General features: G+C 40.5%; 1 protein-coding gene across 1 annotated transcript in view; it reads left to right on the top strand.

Moving 5' to 3' along the window:
* Positions 1–8,056, top strand: part of LOC124284005 — a 43,654-nt gene extending 35,598 nt beyond the window's left edge. The window contains exons 4-5 of the mRNA XM_046720041.1: positions 2,478–2,627; positions 7,800–8,056. Coding sequence (XP_046575997.1) covers positions 2,478–2,627; positions 7,800–8,044 — 395 coding nt within the window. The 3' untranslated portion in view covers positions 8,045–8,056. The remainder of the gene's footprint in view (positions 1–2,477; positions 2,628–7,799) is intronic.
* Positions 8,057–17,277: the final 9,221 nt, after the last annotated feature.

Here is a 17,277-nt window from a genome sequence, read left to right as displayed (position 1 = left end):
TTTGGGCAACAGAGGGAACTATAATTTCTCATCTGACATTTAAACATTCTAAAATTGACACTACTCCACGTTACAGAGAAATACTAAAGTTGAAATCCTGATTGACTCTGATGAAACCAAATTCATGTGACATTTCCTTTGGCACATGCTATCGTTAAACATGTCACTGAGAGAAATAGATTTAATTTGATGTTTCCACTAAGTGTTCGAATGTTCAAACGCACCAGTCAGATCACCCTTTCCTGTGAACCCCACTTGGAATGAGTGAGTGAGTGAGTGAGTTTAGTTTCACGCCGGTTTTGGCCATGTCTACAATGCGGGGTACACCAGAAATGGACTTTGCATCATGCATCTTTGCATCATTGTTCCCATGTTGGGTAACCCCACATGCAAACAAAGGAAGGGGTTAACGATGCACGAAAGTGATGTTTATTTTAGTATTTGGAACTTATTGACACTTAGCCAGAATATTCATAAGTGTGGCAGTTCATGTTCCTGGTCAGAACGAACAGGTATATGGTGGTACAAGAAAATAAATATAATAATCGGAAATAAATGTTAGAAAACCAATTATATTTAGGGAATCTCGAAAGTCGTGTTATGTTATTCCGATTTTAAGAATCTTCTGTGAAAATACTTCTAAATATGGAGACCTATGAATGTTTCAGTGTAACTATGTACTGGTATTTCTTCAAGGCGAAGTGACATCCTTCGGGTGGATGATTTATATAAATGCCGAGAAATCGGGGAGTAATCCTCCCGTTGAAAAACAAATGCCCTGATTACTTCAGAGAAATAGTCAGATAGGTATGACATGGATAGTGTCGAGTAAAGTGCTGGGTAATTATTTACCTCAGGCAAAGAAAGATTTTATGTAGCTTGTGTCGACTTCAGAAAGAAAAACATCTCTTTTCTCTTTTCCCAAAACATTGATTTTTCTGATATATTCACAAGTCAAATGAAACAGTATTGACACAGTACTACTTGTAGTGTAGGTCAGAAATGCATGGACACAAATTCTAACGGTTCGTCCTGATTATGGACCCGTGTTCCTGGATTTCATCAAAATGTCTGAGGTCTACGTCACTTCGGGCTTTCATCCCATGTGTTATAATCTGAATACTGCTAAAAGCGTTGAAGCCAACTCACTCACTCACTCACTCACTGCTGTTGATGTAAATTATGTTATGTTGTCACAATACGAAATCTTCGTTATGTTTTAGTACTGAAACTGCGTGGGTTGATCGTGAATGGGTGCATATCAGTGTCAAACTGTAAAAGAACATAATCGATAATATCAATACCTGTACACTTGCTGCTATTTTCAACGTGCATATTAACAGCTCCGTTTTTCTGAAATTGTCTGGATCTCTATTCTTACATGGGTCAAGCTCTACTCTGTGTGTCTGGTCTTGTCTGTAACAGGGACGTAGAAATACAATAACATTTACAAAAACAAAAGTGATAACACTTGACATGCTTTAAAATATTTGGAATTAACGCATTTTGCTGTGTGACACGACAGATCATCTAAGTGTCCACTGGTATCTCAGCTCCCCTTCTTTTTTTGTTGGCCTGGTAACATCACAATATTGACCAATATGACACCCGAAAATAAGTAATCATCACAATATTGACCAATATGACACCCGATATATTCTGTACCATAAGTAAGTATCACAATATTGACCAATATGACACCCGATATATTCTGTACCATAAGTAAGTATCACAATATTGACCAATATGACACCCGATATATTCTGTACCATAAGTAAGCATCACAATATTGACCAATATGACACCCGATATATTCTGTACCATAAGTTAGCATCACAATATTGACCAATATGACACCCGATATATTGCTGTACCATAAGTTAGCATCAGCGATCTTAAATCTACAAATAGTTTCACGTCCTCAGAACCAATAGCATTTCCAAGTTAATGACTCTCGAAGTATGGTCTTACTAGCATGGCTGTATCAGTAAGAATCTATGCTGTTAATATAATGTATAGATACCATTGCAGGTCGCAGTGGACTGGATTACTAGAAATTATAACATGTTTTATAGAACTACCAGTCATAAGGCATGCTGTTCCTGTCGATGGTATACGCTAAACAAATAAATAAATTGCTTTAATTTAGTTATTTTCTTTAGTTTTTATTGTCAGTGTATAGAAATGAGGGACTGACTCAGAAAAGCTGAATGCGTGTACCACTGGTATTATAACTACTGGCATTATAACCCCTTATTTCGAACCCTTAACCTCCCAGCCACCCACGAAACCTAACCCAACGAGTCCAGATTTGTTATCACCATGACGATGGTCTGGATCTTGTCATTCACAGAGAGACTTGGGACGTGCTTAACTCACTCACTCACCCACCCAAAACCCAAACACCCACCCACCGACTCACTCACTCACTGACCCACCCACCCACTCACTCACTCACTCACTCACCCCTGTTGCAGATTTCGTGAGAGCAGCCCAAGGCTTCTGCGTGGTCGGCATCCTCACCTACGCCCTGTCTCTGATGATCCTCGTGGCCTACATCACAGTGCCCACTCTCCAGGAAACAAGAGGGGTCCTTATAGCCTTATGTCTACTTATATTTTCAGCAGGTGAGTCATGTGACGTTATTTCGTTTGTTCCGATGTTCCTTTCGGGGTGTCTTTATTGAAACGATTTCTGGGCATTCCACAAGAAAACCGAATTTACCAAATAAGCATAATACATAAACCTGAAGACGAGTTCTACTTGTGTGGCCAATATCTGCCCTGTTACGTCCGAAGTATACAGCTATCGGATTACAACCATGCTGATCAACATTGTATCCCATACGTACCGTCTTTAACAAAGCAAGCGCCAATAGTATTCTCTAATCTGTATCGTACATATGTATATACTATCACATATATGCCTGAGGAATCTTCAGGACCGAATAAAGTTTGATCGATGTGTTTCGTCGATGTACTGTGGGTATATACACCGTTAGTTGTCTTGTATTAATATCTTGTTGCATCTCCAGACTTGAGCATGCAAAGGAAATGCAGTATTGGAGAAAGTATTGGAGTTTTGTAAATTTATGTGTGTATACATTACCTGTCAAAAAAGTATACACCTATGTTTGATGATGGCGGAATCAAACAAGAAATGGTAATTCGATGGGGATGTATTTTATACTGGTAGGAGAGATTTGTATCAGACTTTAATGTTGTTTTTTTCCACCGTTTTCTAAGTCTTGCAACATTTTGACAACGTGCTTTTTGTAATGTCCAATGTTCAAGCAGATATTTTCTTTTTTCCCGGACAGTGTATAATTGGTATAACACTATGTTTACATGTAGTTTTTAGTTGCTGCAGGAATCGCGTTCGTGCATGAAGAAGCTTGTAAAATCGGGTCCATAGACATAGGTCCATGGGTTTGACCCGTGAAGATCCGGGATAGAATTGGTCTTCAGTAACCCATGCTTGTCGTAAGATGCGACTAACAGGATCGGGTGGTCTAACTCGCTGATACATGTCATCGTATCAACGATGCTCATGCTGTTGATCACTGGATTGTCTGGTCCAGATTCGTTTAGGTGGTTGGACTGTTCCATCCCGTATTATGTTATTGCATGAGTTCCATGGTTGGGGTGATTCCTGCTGTGCCTCACCGCAATTACCGCGATACATGACACGTCATGTTCTAATACTGGTTGAAGAGGTCGAGAGGACCCATTGGCGATCATGTATGTCATGACGAGGTCCGCTGAAGCGATACATGAAGAGTTCTAGCAGCGGTATAAGAGAGTGGGCCCATCCACTTGGTGCCATCAATGTTACGTCAGCGATACATGAAGAGTTGTAGCAGCGGTATAAGAGAGTGGCCCATCCACTTGGTGTCATCAATGTTACCTCAGCGATACATGAAGAGTTGTAGCAGCGGTATAAGAGAGTGGGCCCATCCACTTGGTGTCATCAATGTTACCTCAGCGATACATGAAGAGTTGTAGCAGCGGTATAAGAGAGTGGGCTCATCCGCCCTAAGTTACTTCAGATCCTGAATAAGTTCTGGTAGAAGGGTAGTTTGATTGATTCAGGCGCTTGACGGTATTTGAATTTTATCGTTGTCAACAGAGTAATTAGATTTGACATTTCGAACTTCTTTCTCAGGCCAAATACTAATGAAAACAGTAGAGCAGTTTATTTCTTTTGTGCTCAATACCTCCAGTAAATACATAGAGGCCAGTCATGTTTTGTCACTTTCATTCATATGCATAAAATCGCAAAATAAGGAACAGGGTAACCAGTTAATCATTTCCTACACGTTTCTATCTATATACATAGCAATTCACAAAGTACCGTATCGCTTGCCAGAACTCAATAACGTGCTTAATTGTTTTCCTCAGATCGTGTTCGATGTGGGCGGCAAACTTAATATTTGTTTGCGATGGTTTAACTCGCCACGGGCATGATATGATCTCCCCATATCGATCCCCTTGAAAAATATTGACCTCTTTATTTGAACTGAAAACACCAGTATTTACTCTGAGGCAGTTAAGTGGCATGGTGCTCCTGCCAATAAAAGACATTTGCGTGGACGTCATACTGGCAGTCCTTATGAAGTAACTAGCCCAGAAACGCCATTTTCAGGATAACCGACAGTCTCCACGCCACTACAAGTTGCATCAGTACCTTGGTTATGGTAGTTACAGCCATCCTAATTAAGAGAATGACCCCAAATGCCTCCTGCGCTCCGTGGCCCCTGTCGAACTCCCTGCGTCTCTGATTTTGCGTCTGTGATGTTTGAAATGGTTGGTTATCAAAGAAGGCTGTGGGTCTCCCAGCAGGTCCCAGCTGGCCCGGGACAATTACCTATTGCCGTACACTCCACGTCCGTAATCAAGGACGCTCAACTACATTGATCTGAAGACACGGGGATTTTAATAGCTTTTTCCTATTTCATAAATCGATGGCGGCATGCACCGCATACACTGCCTTTATTTAATTTCTTCTCAGTATTGGAAATCTGGCGAAGACGGCTGAGCAATCGATGGACCTAGAACTGATATCGGCTTCGTCATAACCGCCGTGGTCACGGGCAGGGCAGCAGCTTCGCATACGGGGACCCCTGTCGTCTCGTGCACAATGCCGTCCATCTTCACGGGTAATCTTGGCAGGGACGCTCCAGCTAATAGGCCCTGCCACGTGGGATAGTTCGACGTGAAAACTTGCCACACAAAGGAAAACTGGCCTATTACCGACATTGAACCTCTTATGTATTCTGCGATCTTCTCAAAGTGGCATGACGTGTTGAAATCACACGGAACTGTATTAATATACATCCGTTCGGTCTTTTCGCCAGCAGCCCATTGACGCATCTATTGATACTCTCAAGCGGCCATAATCGAAACTCCTTATGGGTTGAACAGACATCAAAATGACGTGTCAGCCTCGTGTTACATGTAAGCACGCGAAAGTGATCGTTTCTGGGTTTTTATTTTGCGGATCTCATCCATTCCACTCTTGAGCATTACAAGTTCACACTTCACAAGTCTAGTACACCACTGGGGCATTCTTCCAGCGATATGCCCGTTACCATACGAGGAAGCGCCAGAAGAATGGGGCTTGCGGATCGGGAAAGGGTTAGAGATTTTCTGTTGGTCTGGGGTTACGGTTAGGATGATGGTTCGTCGTGTTGGTGTTTGTAGTGCCGGGTGTGGGTGTGGGTGTGGGTGTGGGTGTGGGTGTGGGTGTGGGTGTGGGTGTGGGTGTGGGTGTGGGTGTGGGTGTGGGTGTGGGTGTGGGTGTGGGTGTGGGTGCGGGTGCGGGTGCGGGTGCGGGTGCGGGAGTGGGTGTGGATGTGGATGTGGATGTGAGTGAAGGTTAGGGTAAGAGGTTATGTTTAGGGCTACATGTTGGGTGAAGGTTAGGGTTAGAGGTTAAGGTTAGGGCTACTTGTTGGGTGCAGGTGAGGGTTAGAGGTTAACGTTAGGGCTACATGATGGGTGAAGGCTGGGTTAGAGGTAAAGGTTGGGGCTACATGTTGGGTGAGGTTTAGGAGCACATGTTGGGTGAGGTTTAGGGTTAGAGGTTAGAAGTATAGTTACATGCTGGGTTTAAATGAATGTTAAGATAGGGTATGGGGTTGGGGTCCATTCACGCTCCAGACTGCGACTGTTGTCATAATTCAGATCAATATTTACCTAAGTTAGAAAATAGGAAGCTGATCATGGAGTCACTGCATTTTAAGATATGCAGTTTGTTACAAGAGAGTTCGACAAAACGGAAGTCCACCTGAGCAGCAATCCATTACATGGCGACCAGAAAGGATGTGTTTCAGCCGCAACCCAAGCTAAGAGCCTGAGCGTGTTAGGCCAGGCTTGTTATCCGTCACGCTAAGAGCTTCGTGAAACTTTGTAGACAATGTGACAGGATTTGGATATTCTCGGAAAAGTCCTAATGATACCCGTGTGCCGCGACATGAAAATCAATGTAATAACGGTACCCGATACATTGAGTAAGTATTTACTAGTTCCGTGGCATGAATCCTATATCCTTGACCGATTCCTTTTAACGAAGGCTGGTGCTCGGCCATCCGTCATTGTCTAACACTTACACTCAGTCCGCATACACAATACTTCACCCGTATAATTAGTCTTATAGCTGGAGTAAGAGGCTTGGAGGGTATTATTACTGCTATTTCTGTGAAGACGTACCAGAATGAGACAGCAGCTTAATACTGAATGATGACATTATATTGTATCTGTCTGTGTTGTGCGGTGCAGAGAATCATTTGGTATATGGAATTTGTAAAAAAGAATATTAATGACAACAGAATGTTTGGTTGTGAAATTTTGAAACGTTTCAATTCTTCCACGGCAGCAATGATTTCCCTAATCAACGAATTCAAATGTATATCTGTTATAGTCATCTACGTGCAAGATGATCCTGAGGGCCCATCTGGTCTTCGACCTAGTTTTGGTGTCTAATGCCGTAATATTGATGGAACATTACTGAAAACGACATGAATACACATTAAGATTCAACGGAAATTCTAGACTCAATGGGCGGTCCTCACAAGTTGTACACGTGTTGAGAATCGAACCTCTCTCTCCAGCATATAGAACGTCAGCTTTAACTTTGATGTTAGTACTACAAACACATTTTCTATTGCCTGCAGTGATGTGTCCAGCATAGTCTGTCACACAGTCCCTGAACCACATTAATTTCCCTACTGCCAAGCCCTCTCTGCAGTTCTAAAGCCCTAAATAAAGCAAGTCTAGATTTCCTCAGGTTCAGGCTGAATCTCTGGTCTCCCTGGGTCTCCTTTTCAATATAAATGGGCTTGTTTGTTACTATCAAAATTATATATATTCAGAGACTAAGCCTTAGTCTATGTCCAGCACAGTTAGCACCTTTACAAGCACTTCTGGGGTTTAGCGCTAATATATCATCACCATCACCATCATCATCATTCATCACCATCATCATCATCGTCGTCGTTTAACACGTTATTACATTAGTATTACCGTATTTTCTCTATTAAGCGCCCTGGCGCTTATTTTTTCAACGGACTTCCAGACCCGATGCATTTTAGAGGCCCGGCGCTTACTGCGCTTACTGGCTGTAATTAATTATTTCTTAACCGCTGCTTTACTCCCGGCGCTTATTAGTTACCAGGCGCTTATTAAAGGAAATACGGTACTTTAATTATTGTTATTCACTCGACTGCATACAGCGGGGAGCAGTATGCCAATAGGTATGTAACCAGTAAGTTCTAACGCATCTCTTTGTTGCTGTTGCAGGCTGTATGACGCTGATGGCTCTTATCGTCATGGGAATCAAAGGCAAAGACTTCTGTGTAGATATACGACGAGATATTACGAAGCTACTCCATTACTTTGCATTACGAGTTAACGCATACGGTTCCTTCTACATCGGTTGGTCCTTTGTTATAGCCATTTTATCCTCTATCGTCACTCTATCTAGCTTTGCCTTCTGTATGTTGGAATTCATCAGGGTCAACGACATGCCAGTCAGACAGCACTGAGTCTCGAAGAACGTTAGCCGAAACTGACTGTGTGCTCAAATAGGTGTGTAAAATCCGGTACAAAACATGTACAGACCTCCATCATGGAGCCTCATGATCCACACGTGTGTAATGAGAGACGTAAGGACTGGTTTCAATCGTTGTCACTTTGAGTTGTGATTTAAGTCGTTTCCGTAATGGTTTCCCATCAAGGCAAGTTACTATCACCATTACCACCAATGCTGAACATGGCTTTTCTTGCCAGCTCAAAGCCCACCTTGAAGTCATCGACCGGTCAAACAGTGTTTCAGAAAAAAACAGAACTGCCAACAAGCACGAGTGTTATTTCTGATTTATTCTTTGGCTATTTTTGGGGAAACGTCGGGAAACAAGATTCACTCTTACGATAAACGAGGTAGCTGGCGATGGAATAATTTTGTGTAATAATTATTGCAATGAGTACATGTACCGAGAACGCCTCTCCCTGTAGACTTGGTCTTGAGTATGACAGTATTGAGTCAGCTTGGTATCACGTCGTGTCACAAACCCGGACAAACGCTAAAATATCATAGAGTTATCAACAACACATTACCAATGGCGATGGACTACAAAGTTATGAATAAAAAAAGTACTTATGTACAGAGACGTCAGATGGTCTGTAAGATGAGACGATTGCTCATCTTTAAAATAAATGGGTTTATTTATATAATCATACTAATTCTTTAACCCAGAAAAGGAACACTCATATATGTGTGTTGACATCAGCAAGCATCCCAGCCATAAAAGCGAAAGTGCGAGAAAGATTCTAGACTCCGAAAGGTCACGGATGAAGAAGAATTGCTTACCGCTCGATGGCTGGTTTATGATGAACTCCAACTGTAAAGACCAATCACCCCCATGTGTTCAGTTCCGAAGATGGATATCATGTTATAGGGAGGCTCTCGGAAAGAAGCCTTTGAAAGGATATGGACAGATGATAGCGTTTTTCAATGAAATGACGTTATGGTCAATACAGTCAACATGGAATGAAATCATGAATACATCCAGACATGAGAATGGAGACGTAGGCCATTCAGATGAAGAAAGCAGGGCCGTCTGTAATGCCACTGGGCTGGTAATTAAAGTCGTATGGTGATTAATCAACTTTTGTGGAAAAGCTCAACATAACTTGGAACCCCATTTCCAGAAATAGCACGTTAGAATGTTTTGTGAAATGAAATGTTTCTTAGGACCTCGAACAGAATGAGATTGATGTGTTCATATCTCATATCTGATTGGCGTGAAGTTTTAAGAGAAAGCTCATTGTATATACACCTGGTGATGACGCAGTGTGGATATGTTCTAGGACCCGGCCAACCTACATCCAGGCATCTCTACCATGTACGTGCACCGCCATACCATATCAGGTACCATCAGAATATCATCTATACATGCCAGGGGAAACACCCAGTGCAGGAACTCTGAGACTTCGTATGGATATCATACATTCAGGGCATGTGAAAATATCAGTTTCTCATAGGAAACATTTTAGTTACGATCACGGTACTGGTAACTGAGACACAATAATATGTCTTTAGAAAGGAATCAAGAACGGATACATCAAACCGGTTTCATAAACCGTTATCTTCAACCGGTTTTATAAACCGTTATCTTCAACCGGTTTTATAAACCGTTATCTAAAACCGGTATGATAAACCGCAATCTGTGAAGACACTTGTGCTGTGGGATGGTAAGATAGGATGGAGGGTGTAATGATAACGAGAAGTGTTAATTAAACTATACCTGGACAGTGAACGTGATTCATCGGTGCCAGTGCTTCACTGTTTCCGTTATTGTCTCATCACACAATGTCAATGTATCCTTAGTCTGATAAGGGCCTGCTAAACAACCAGAACGGATCAAGTCCTGCTAAGACAAAACCACCCTTTGTTCGTCCCTCTTAACGATTCCGACAACACTTATTGTTACGTAACAGTTACAGTGTATGTTTGAATGAGGAACACATATGCTTGTTGTTAAATATATTTCCTTGTGTAAAAACTTCGACGATTAATATATACTCATGCCAATAATGGTTGTCACCCCCTTCAATTTTTTTAATTGGAGAGGGGGTGTGGGGTGGGGTGTTAGGTGTGTGGGGGTTGGGGTCGGGGAGGGGTGACAACCATTATTGGCATGAGTATATACAATTTTATTGTCGACACATCCTGAAAATGGTATTTCTCCTGAAGTGGGCAGAAATTTGATGCTTTAGAATTTTGGATAATTTCCATAAAATTTTATCTTTAATTTATCAGGGTGATTGTACCAGTCGTAGTTCTTACACGGTGGAAATAATAATTACCATAATCATGTACATTAATATCTATTCACTGTTAATTCTTACTCTCTACTCATTCCAACGAATTATTCTCATATACATCGAGTGTCAAATACTCATGCACATTGTGGTCAACAGGACACTGAAGATATTTCACTTACATCTTTAGGTAAAACTCAGATAAAGTATCATTCAGATATCAGACATGTTCATTGTCAGATTTTGATAATATGGATGAGATTTTCAGAGAATACAGTAGCGTTGGACTCATTAACATATAATCGCAAATTCTATAAATTACTATCTTCAGTTATAACACATAGCTTCATAAGTTTGGACATATCAAAAGTTGGAATATTCGATTGACTTGATTATAATCCCTGGTGTACCAGCACCACACTTGATTGTTGCAAGGCTGTCTGTATTTGTTTCTGTGTTTCCCTTCTCTCGCCCACCTTAAATTTTCATTCAGACATGAAAAATATAATGTTTCCCCTAGCGTCAATTTTCCACGTGGCTTCGGAAAATTTATGCCCTTGTGTAATAAATAGATATGCCCCTGCCCTTGCATTCTCAGGTCAGCTTGATCATTCTTCAATTTAATTTTAAAAAAGATATTTCCGAAGCGAAGCAACTCCATCTACACCATAAATTTACATTTTTCATAAAATATGTTACACAATTAGTGAAAAACACTTTTAAATTTTTAATTCTTTTATTTTGTTGTTGACCGAACGCTGTCTTGTTGGTTGGGGCTGGAGATGAGAAAAACATACAAAATACGAATGTTTGTGAGAAAGAAGATGCTGTCTCGATCGATGTTTCAAAACACCTAACTTTTCCGTGAAAGATGAAGCAATACAATAAACAAATTAAAAAAAATCAGGACACAAATCATATACAATACCGTCCGGTAACACGCCAACTAACGTCTCTTTTTTTTTTTTTTTGTGGTTTACGTGACTAAACATGCTGGTATGCTTCATATTTACCTAGAAATATAAGTAACTGTAAGATTCTAACGTTGCATTATGCCATACGTTCTGACGACATCGCTTGCAACTGATGCGCATAACATCCAGATGGAGATCCGAAGTATGGGAGCGTATTAGGGCCAGATTATTTTCAAAAATCACTTCATCAATGTAAGGAAGAGAGTTTCATATTAAATCCAATTATGAATAATGAAGAAAAGGGTTTAAAAGTCTGAAGAAAACGAATTTTCATAAAACTGTCAATTTATCTGTCAATTATTGTTATTTACTTACCTTTAGTGATTAAAAGCCAGTCCCTTGTAGAAACGTCCCGATTTCAAGCGTAAATGTGGTAGCAGACGATGTTTACCTTCGATACGGAAGTACGTTATTGCAGCTGCGCAGAATTACCAGACGCGCGGAATTACCGGTCTCGTATGATAGCAAACAAATAATTTCTATTTCAGGATCATTGTTTAATTTTAACTTTTGTATCCCGGGCCTCCTTAAGATATATAAATGGTCGGTTTGACTTGAGCTGCTGAAAAGTGATAAACTTCACGACCTTGTGTGTCAACGGACCTGTCGTGATATTACAAAAATACAGTTTAATACGCAGAACCCACTTAATCTGCGTTTATTATTCCACAATAAGGTGTAATTTCTCGGGTTTTCCATGACTGCTATGTTCTAGAAAAGTGGGCTTCTCCGATATTGTGCTATGTCACGATAGAACCAAGATTTCCTTCCTCCACCCACACCAACGTCCGTAGTCCACCATCCTGTCCTCACCCGAACACTACCTCTATCACAATTCCCCATCCACACCACACATTCACCCCTACTCCGAAGCACAAGATTCTTTTCTATTCCTTGTCACACTACCAAACACGACTTGTCAGCCGATCCACGTCAGTGGTCATGCCTTCACGTTTGCCTCGATAAGGGCCACTAATACCCTGATCGTGCATCAACATAAGCACTGAACTTGTAATAAATCCATATTTCATGATGTTATGAATTATTAGAATATTATTGTTGACATTACTTGTTGATTTGATGTTACAAGGTTGTGATAAATGTCTGAGGGTAAATACCATCTCTTAAGTATTCCATTTACAACTGCATGCTTGTATATTCTTTAATGTTATTCAATAAGTCATTTTCCAGATTTGCCGTTCACAAGTTTTGACTGTTTGCCCGCGGTCACGTGGTTTTTCAAAGGGACACCACTCTAAACGAACTTATTTCGCGAAACTAGAAAACGCTTATTGGCCACATACACTTTACGTAAAATGACAAAACTGTGTTTCAATTTGTTTTTCAAACTTTTACCCTTCATGTTATAAGGTTTTAATATCATATTTAACCATGGTACGCAAATATTATTATTATCAAAACGGCATTGGTTATACATTTTAGCGCAGGAGTATACAAAAATGAAAAGAATGTATCTAAAACATTTCAATTAATTATTATCTTTAACTATTTTTAGTTTCGATCACTGATGTAGTTTCCAAGAACAACACAATGTAATTCTATAAACCGTTTTGTGCCAGTTTATATAGCATCTTTAGCTAAGTTTCGTGTTTCAGATGAGTCATTCATTTAAACATTTCGTCTCACCACAGAGTGAGTGGGCGAGAATGGTTTTATGCCGCTATTTCCAATATTCAAGCAATATCATGGCGGGGAACACCAGAAATGGGCTCCTAACATGTGAATGTGTATCCATGTAGAGAATTGAACCCGGGTCTTCAGCGTGACGAGCGAACGCTTTGACCACTAGGCCATCCCACTGCCCCCTGACAAGAGACACGTTTAATTAACTGGAAAAGATATTTAAGACATGGTATTGATCTTCAGTAGCAGTGTCGAGTAGTACATGTGTACTAGAATGTGTACCATCATCCAAGATGGCCGTCGATGTCTATGACCCAAAGTGTATGTCTTGTGTGTAGATGTGCATTCAGTTGTGTATACAACACGATGTTGTGTTGAAATTCGTGTCATTCACAAACATTCCATGCTAAGTTTTTCAAGCCATTTATGCAAAATATTCGCGCGGATGACACGTACTCGGTTTTAGTCTTTGAATGCCACATAATGACTGTATTACGTAAATCTCATATTTCGTGCTGTGTAAGCTTTATGCTTAACTGTGAATGTAAATCTGATATTTCGTGCTGTGTAAGTGTGTTTCGTTGTGAATTTAATAGATAATATATTGTCAGATAAGGGCACAGTAGCACTTGTATTGTAGGTAATCCAATCGCCTTCGGGATCACATACCATCTATACATACAGTTCAATATTTGAAAGATTCTCATTTAAAGTATTGCATTCATATCTTAATTTAACCCCTTTGTTTAGTCCTGTTTTCATGTGAAATATGTGAAAGTATTGTTTTTGCACCAGTGTCCTCCAGTTAGTGAGTGAGTGAGTTGAGTTTTACGCCTCTTTCAGCAATATTCCAGCAATATCACGGCGGGGGACACCAGAAATGGGCTTCACACATTATGCCCATGTGGGGAATCGAAACCGGGCCTTCGTACTGACGAGCGAACGCTTTAACCACTGGGCTACCCCACCGCCCCTCTCCATTTAAAGTGACAACTACATGGTTGTCGATCATGGTTGTGATTTAGAACACGAGAACGGTTGTGAAATGTACATCTTCGATGAATTGTAATGAAATTATAACTTTTGCTGGCGGCTGATTGAAACAACTTGCGATTTCAAAGAGGTGTATGAATCATAGAAGCCATCTTCTTAGTGAGAAGTGAGACTTAGTGCAGACGACTTAGTGCAGACGACGGTGCACGGAGTCTACTCAAACTCCACACACTGCTTTCACTGAAACCATTATTCACGAGACTTAGTGTAGACAACGGTGTACGGAGTCTACTCAAACTCCACACAGTGCTTTCACTGTACCCGGGATGATCGGTATTTCTGGTCGTTTAAAAAAGTATGAGACACAATAAACAAGAAATGCATTTGTTCTATTAAAAATTAGTTTATTGTCGATATTATGTAGCATTTGGGCCGTTAGAAAGCGCCAGTTTTCTACCTCGTAAGTGCTCTAGTGCAAAGGGTGTCCATAGATACGTTTGTATCACACTCAGCTGGAGGCAGCCTGTTACGAGACTGCTATGACTGCTTTTATCGAAAAAACAATTAAAGACAATATTTGATTGAAATAAGAAGGTTTGTCCATAAATCTTCACAGGGATTGATAACAGCTTCTCGAAGATTTCGGAAATCAACCTTTTAACCTTAAAAGCATACCTTAGAACTAATGGCGACAGGTAATGCTAACACATCCCAGTCTTTATATCGTATAAGGACGCAGTTGTTCAGAGTCAAGTATGATGTTTTTAGTGTTCAGATCATTACATCATCAACTATAAACAAGAACTAACTTCACAACGTTGACTGGTAGGTCACGCTCGTCGTCCCAGTATTTCAGTGTATGGGAAAAGGATTCAATAAGCAGGAGTACATGCTTTGCTGGTTATATATTTTGTCAACATACAGCTTACACAGAATTTTGGTACTTTTGTCTGAAAAAAAAAAAATTGGTGGTGGTGGTGGAATTGGGTTTAACGTCGTGCTTGAGAATATTTCGCTCATATGACGACGTGCATGCGTGTGTATGTGTATGTGCGGCTGCTTGTACTAGCCCAGACTTAAGCTGGTTTTATAGTGCTAGCCCACTGAGATACCATGCCGCAGTGAAGCATGAATGCCCCACTCAGACACATTATACTGACTCCGAGCAGACCAGTCCTTGTTGTACCCATTAATGCCGAGCGCCAGGCAGGGACCAACAAGTACCATATTTTAGCATCTTTTGGTATGACGCGGTCGGGGTTCGAACCCGCGACCTTCCGCTCTCCGGGCGGACGCTCTAACCACTACACCACGGAGGCGGTCGAAAACAAAATTAAGGTCAGACATTCATTTATAATAAATAATAAGTTAATTGTAACATGTCGGAGCACATGGGGATTACATATAGAGACATGGTGGGTTTTTTCGTTTCTATCTATTTGGATATGACTCTAAGTTAAACAACCAGGATCGCAACGTTCTTCCATTTCGGGTTTCAACTGTAAATAAAAGTAACCCGAGTCATTTGTAGCTGAATCATATGCACACGCACTCTATATCTTGTACGTATGTACGTCTTCGTAATGTAAGTCGTAAGTTTACAATGCGCTGTCTACGTGCAGATGCGATCGTAAGTTTAAGTTTCTTTAGTCGTAATACAGAGGTCGCTTTCAGGCCTTTGTATTTATATATAGATATGTGTGCTTTCAGCGGTGCTATTATTTAATCCATGATTCATGTTGTAAATCAAACCCCATCGCCTCCACAGTGTGTAAACGTGCTATATTTGATGTTAATGTTTTTGTTGGCAAGCTGTAAATGTTTACTTGATGAGTAGAGCGGCCAGTATGCAGTCATTGTATTTGTTTTACTTGTATGCTGGATATTCAGTGTCACAAATAGTGTTATGTTATTAGAAATATATTTATCTTTGAAAGATATGCATTTCTGGATTCATTCACAAATAGTGTTATGTTATTAGAAATATATTTATCTTCGAAAGATATACATTTCTGGATTCATTCACAGATACTGTTATGTTATTAGAAATATATTTATCTTGGAAAGATATATGTATACATTCCTGGATTCATTCATAAATAGTGTTATGTTATTAGAAATATATTTATCTTTAAAAGATATCCATTCCTGGATTCATCCCTGCACACTAATGTTCGTCTCGTGGAATTCTATTCGGACCTCCTCATAACAGGCAAGGCTTAAAGGCTGAGATTAGTCAGAAATGACAGTAAAATAGCCAGCGATGATGTTATATTTTTGAACGAACGCAGTTCGCCAAATAGCATACATATACTTGGTACGATTGTTACAGTCACTGCTTTGCTTTGTTGTCTAACCTCAAATAAAAATGCAATAATGTCAACCTGTTATTCATTAAAACTGTTCCCATGGATGTGAGTTGTGTTTTTCCTTCAACAGTGACACAGTTACTGGGTTTGAGAAATATGCACATCCATTTTCCAATGTTTTGTCGACGTATCAGCGTTTGATCGTCACCAATCCACAACGTCAGTATATATAACAGTCATGGCATCAGCACACAAAGTCAGGCGACAATAATATGCTGCAGCAGTGAGGACATCAACACATAGAGGCAGGGTGAGATAACAGACTGCAACAGTCAGGATATCAACACATAAAGGTAGGGAAGAGATAACAGACTGTAACAGTCAGGACATCAACACATAGAGGCAGGGTGAGATAACAGACTGCAACAGTCAGGATAGCAACACATAAAGGTAGGGAAGAGATAACAGACTGTAACAGTCAGGACATCAACACATAGAGGCAGGGTGAGATAACAGACTGCAACAGTCAGGACATCAACACATAGAGGCAGGGTGAGATAACAGACTGTAACAGTCAGGATATCAACATATACAGGCAGCGTGAGATAACAGACTGTAATAATCAAGACATAAACACATAAAGGCAGGGTGAGATAACAGACTGTAACAGTCAGGACATCAACACATACAGGCAGCGTGAGATAACAGACTGTAATAATCAAGACATAAACACATAAAGGCAGGGTGAGATAACAGACTGTAACAGTCAGGATATCAACATATAAAGTTAGGGTAAGATAACAGACTGTAACAGTCAGGACATCAACACATACAGGAAGGGTGAGATAACAGACTGCAACAGTCAGGATCTCAACACATAGAGGCAGGGTAAGATAACAGACTGTAACAGTCAGGACATCAACACATACAGGAAGGGTGAGAAAACAGACTGCAACAGTCAGGATCTCAACACATAGAGGCAGGGTGAGATAACAAATTGTAACAGTCAGGACATCAACACATACAGGCAGGATG

This window comes from Haliotis rubra, unplaced genomic scaffold (genome assembly GCF_003918875.1).
Source record: "Haliotis rubra isolate DU_JTF1 unplaced genomic scaffold, ASM391887v1 Scf328, whole genome shotgun sequence".
NCBI classification, from domain to species: Eukaryota; Metazoa; Mollusca; class Gastropoda; order Lepetellida; family Haliotidae; genus Haliotis; species Haliotis rubra.
The sequence above is the reverse complement of the archived record's forward strand: the minus strand, read 5'-3'. Positions and strand labels throughout refer to the sequence as shown.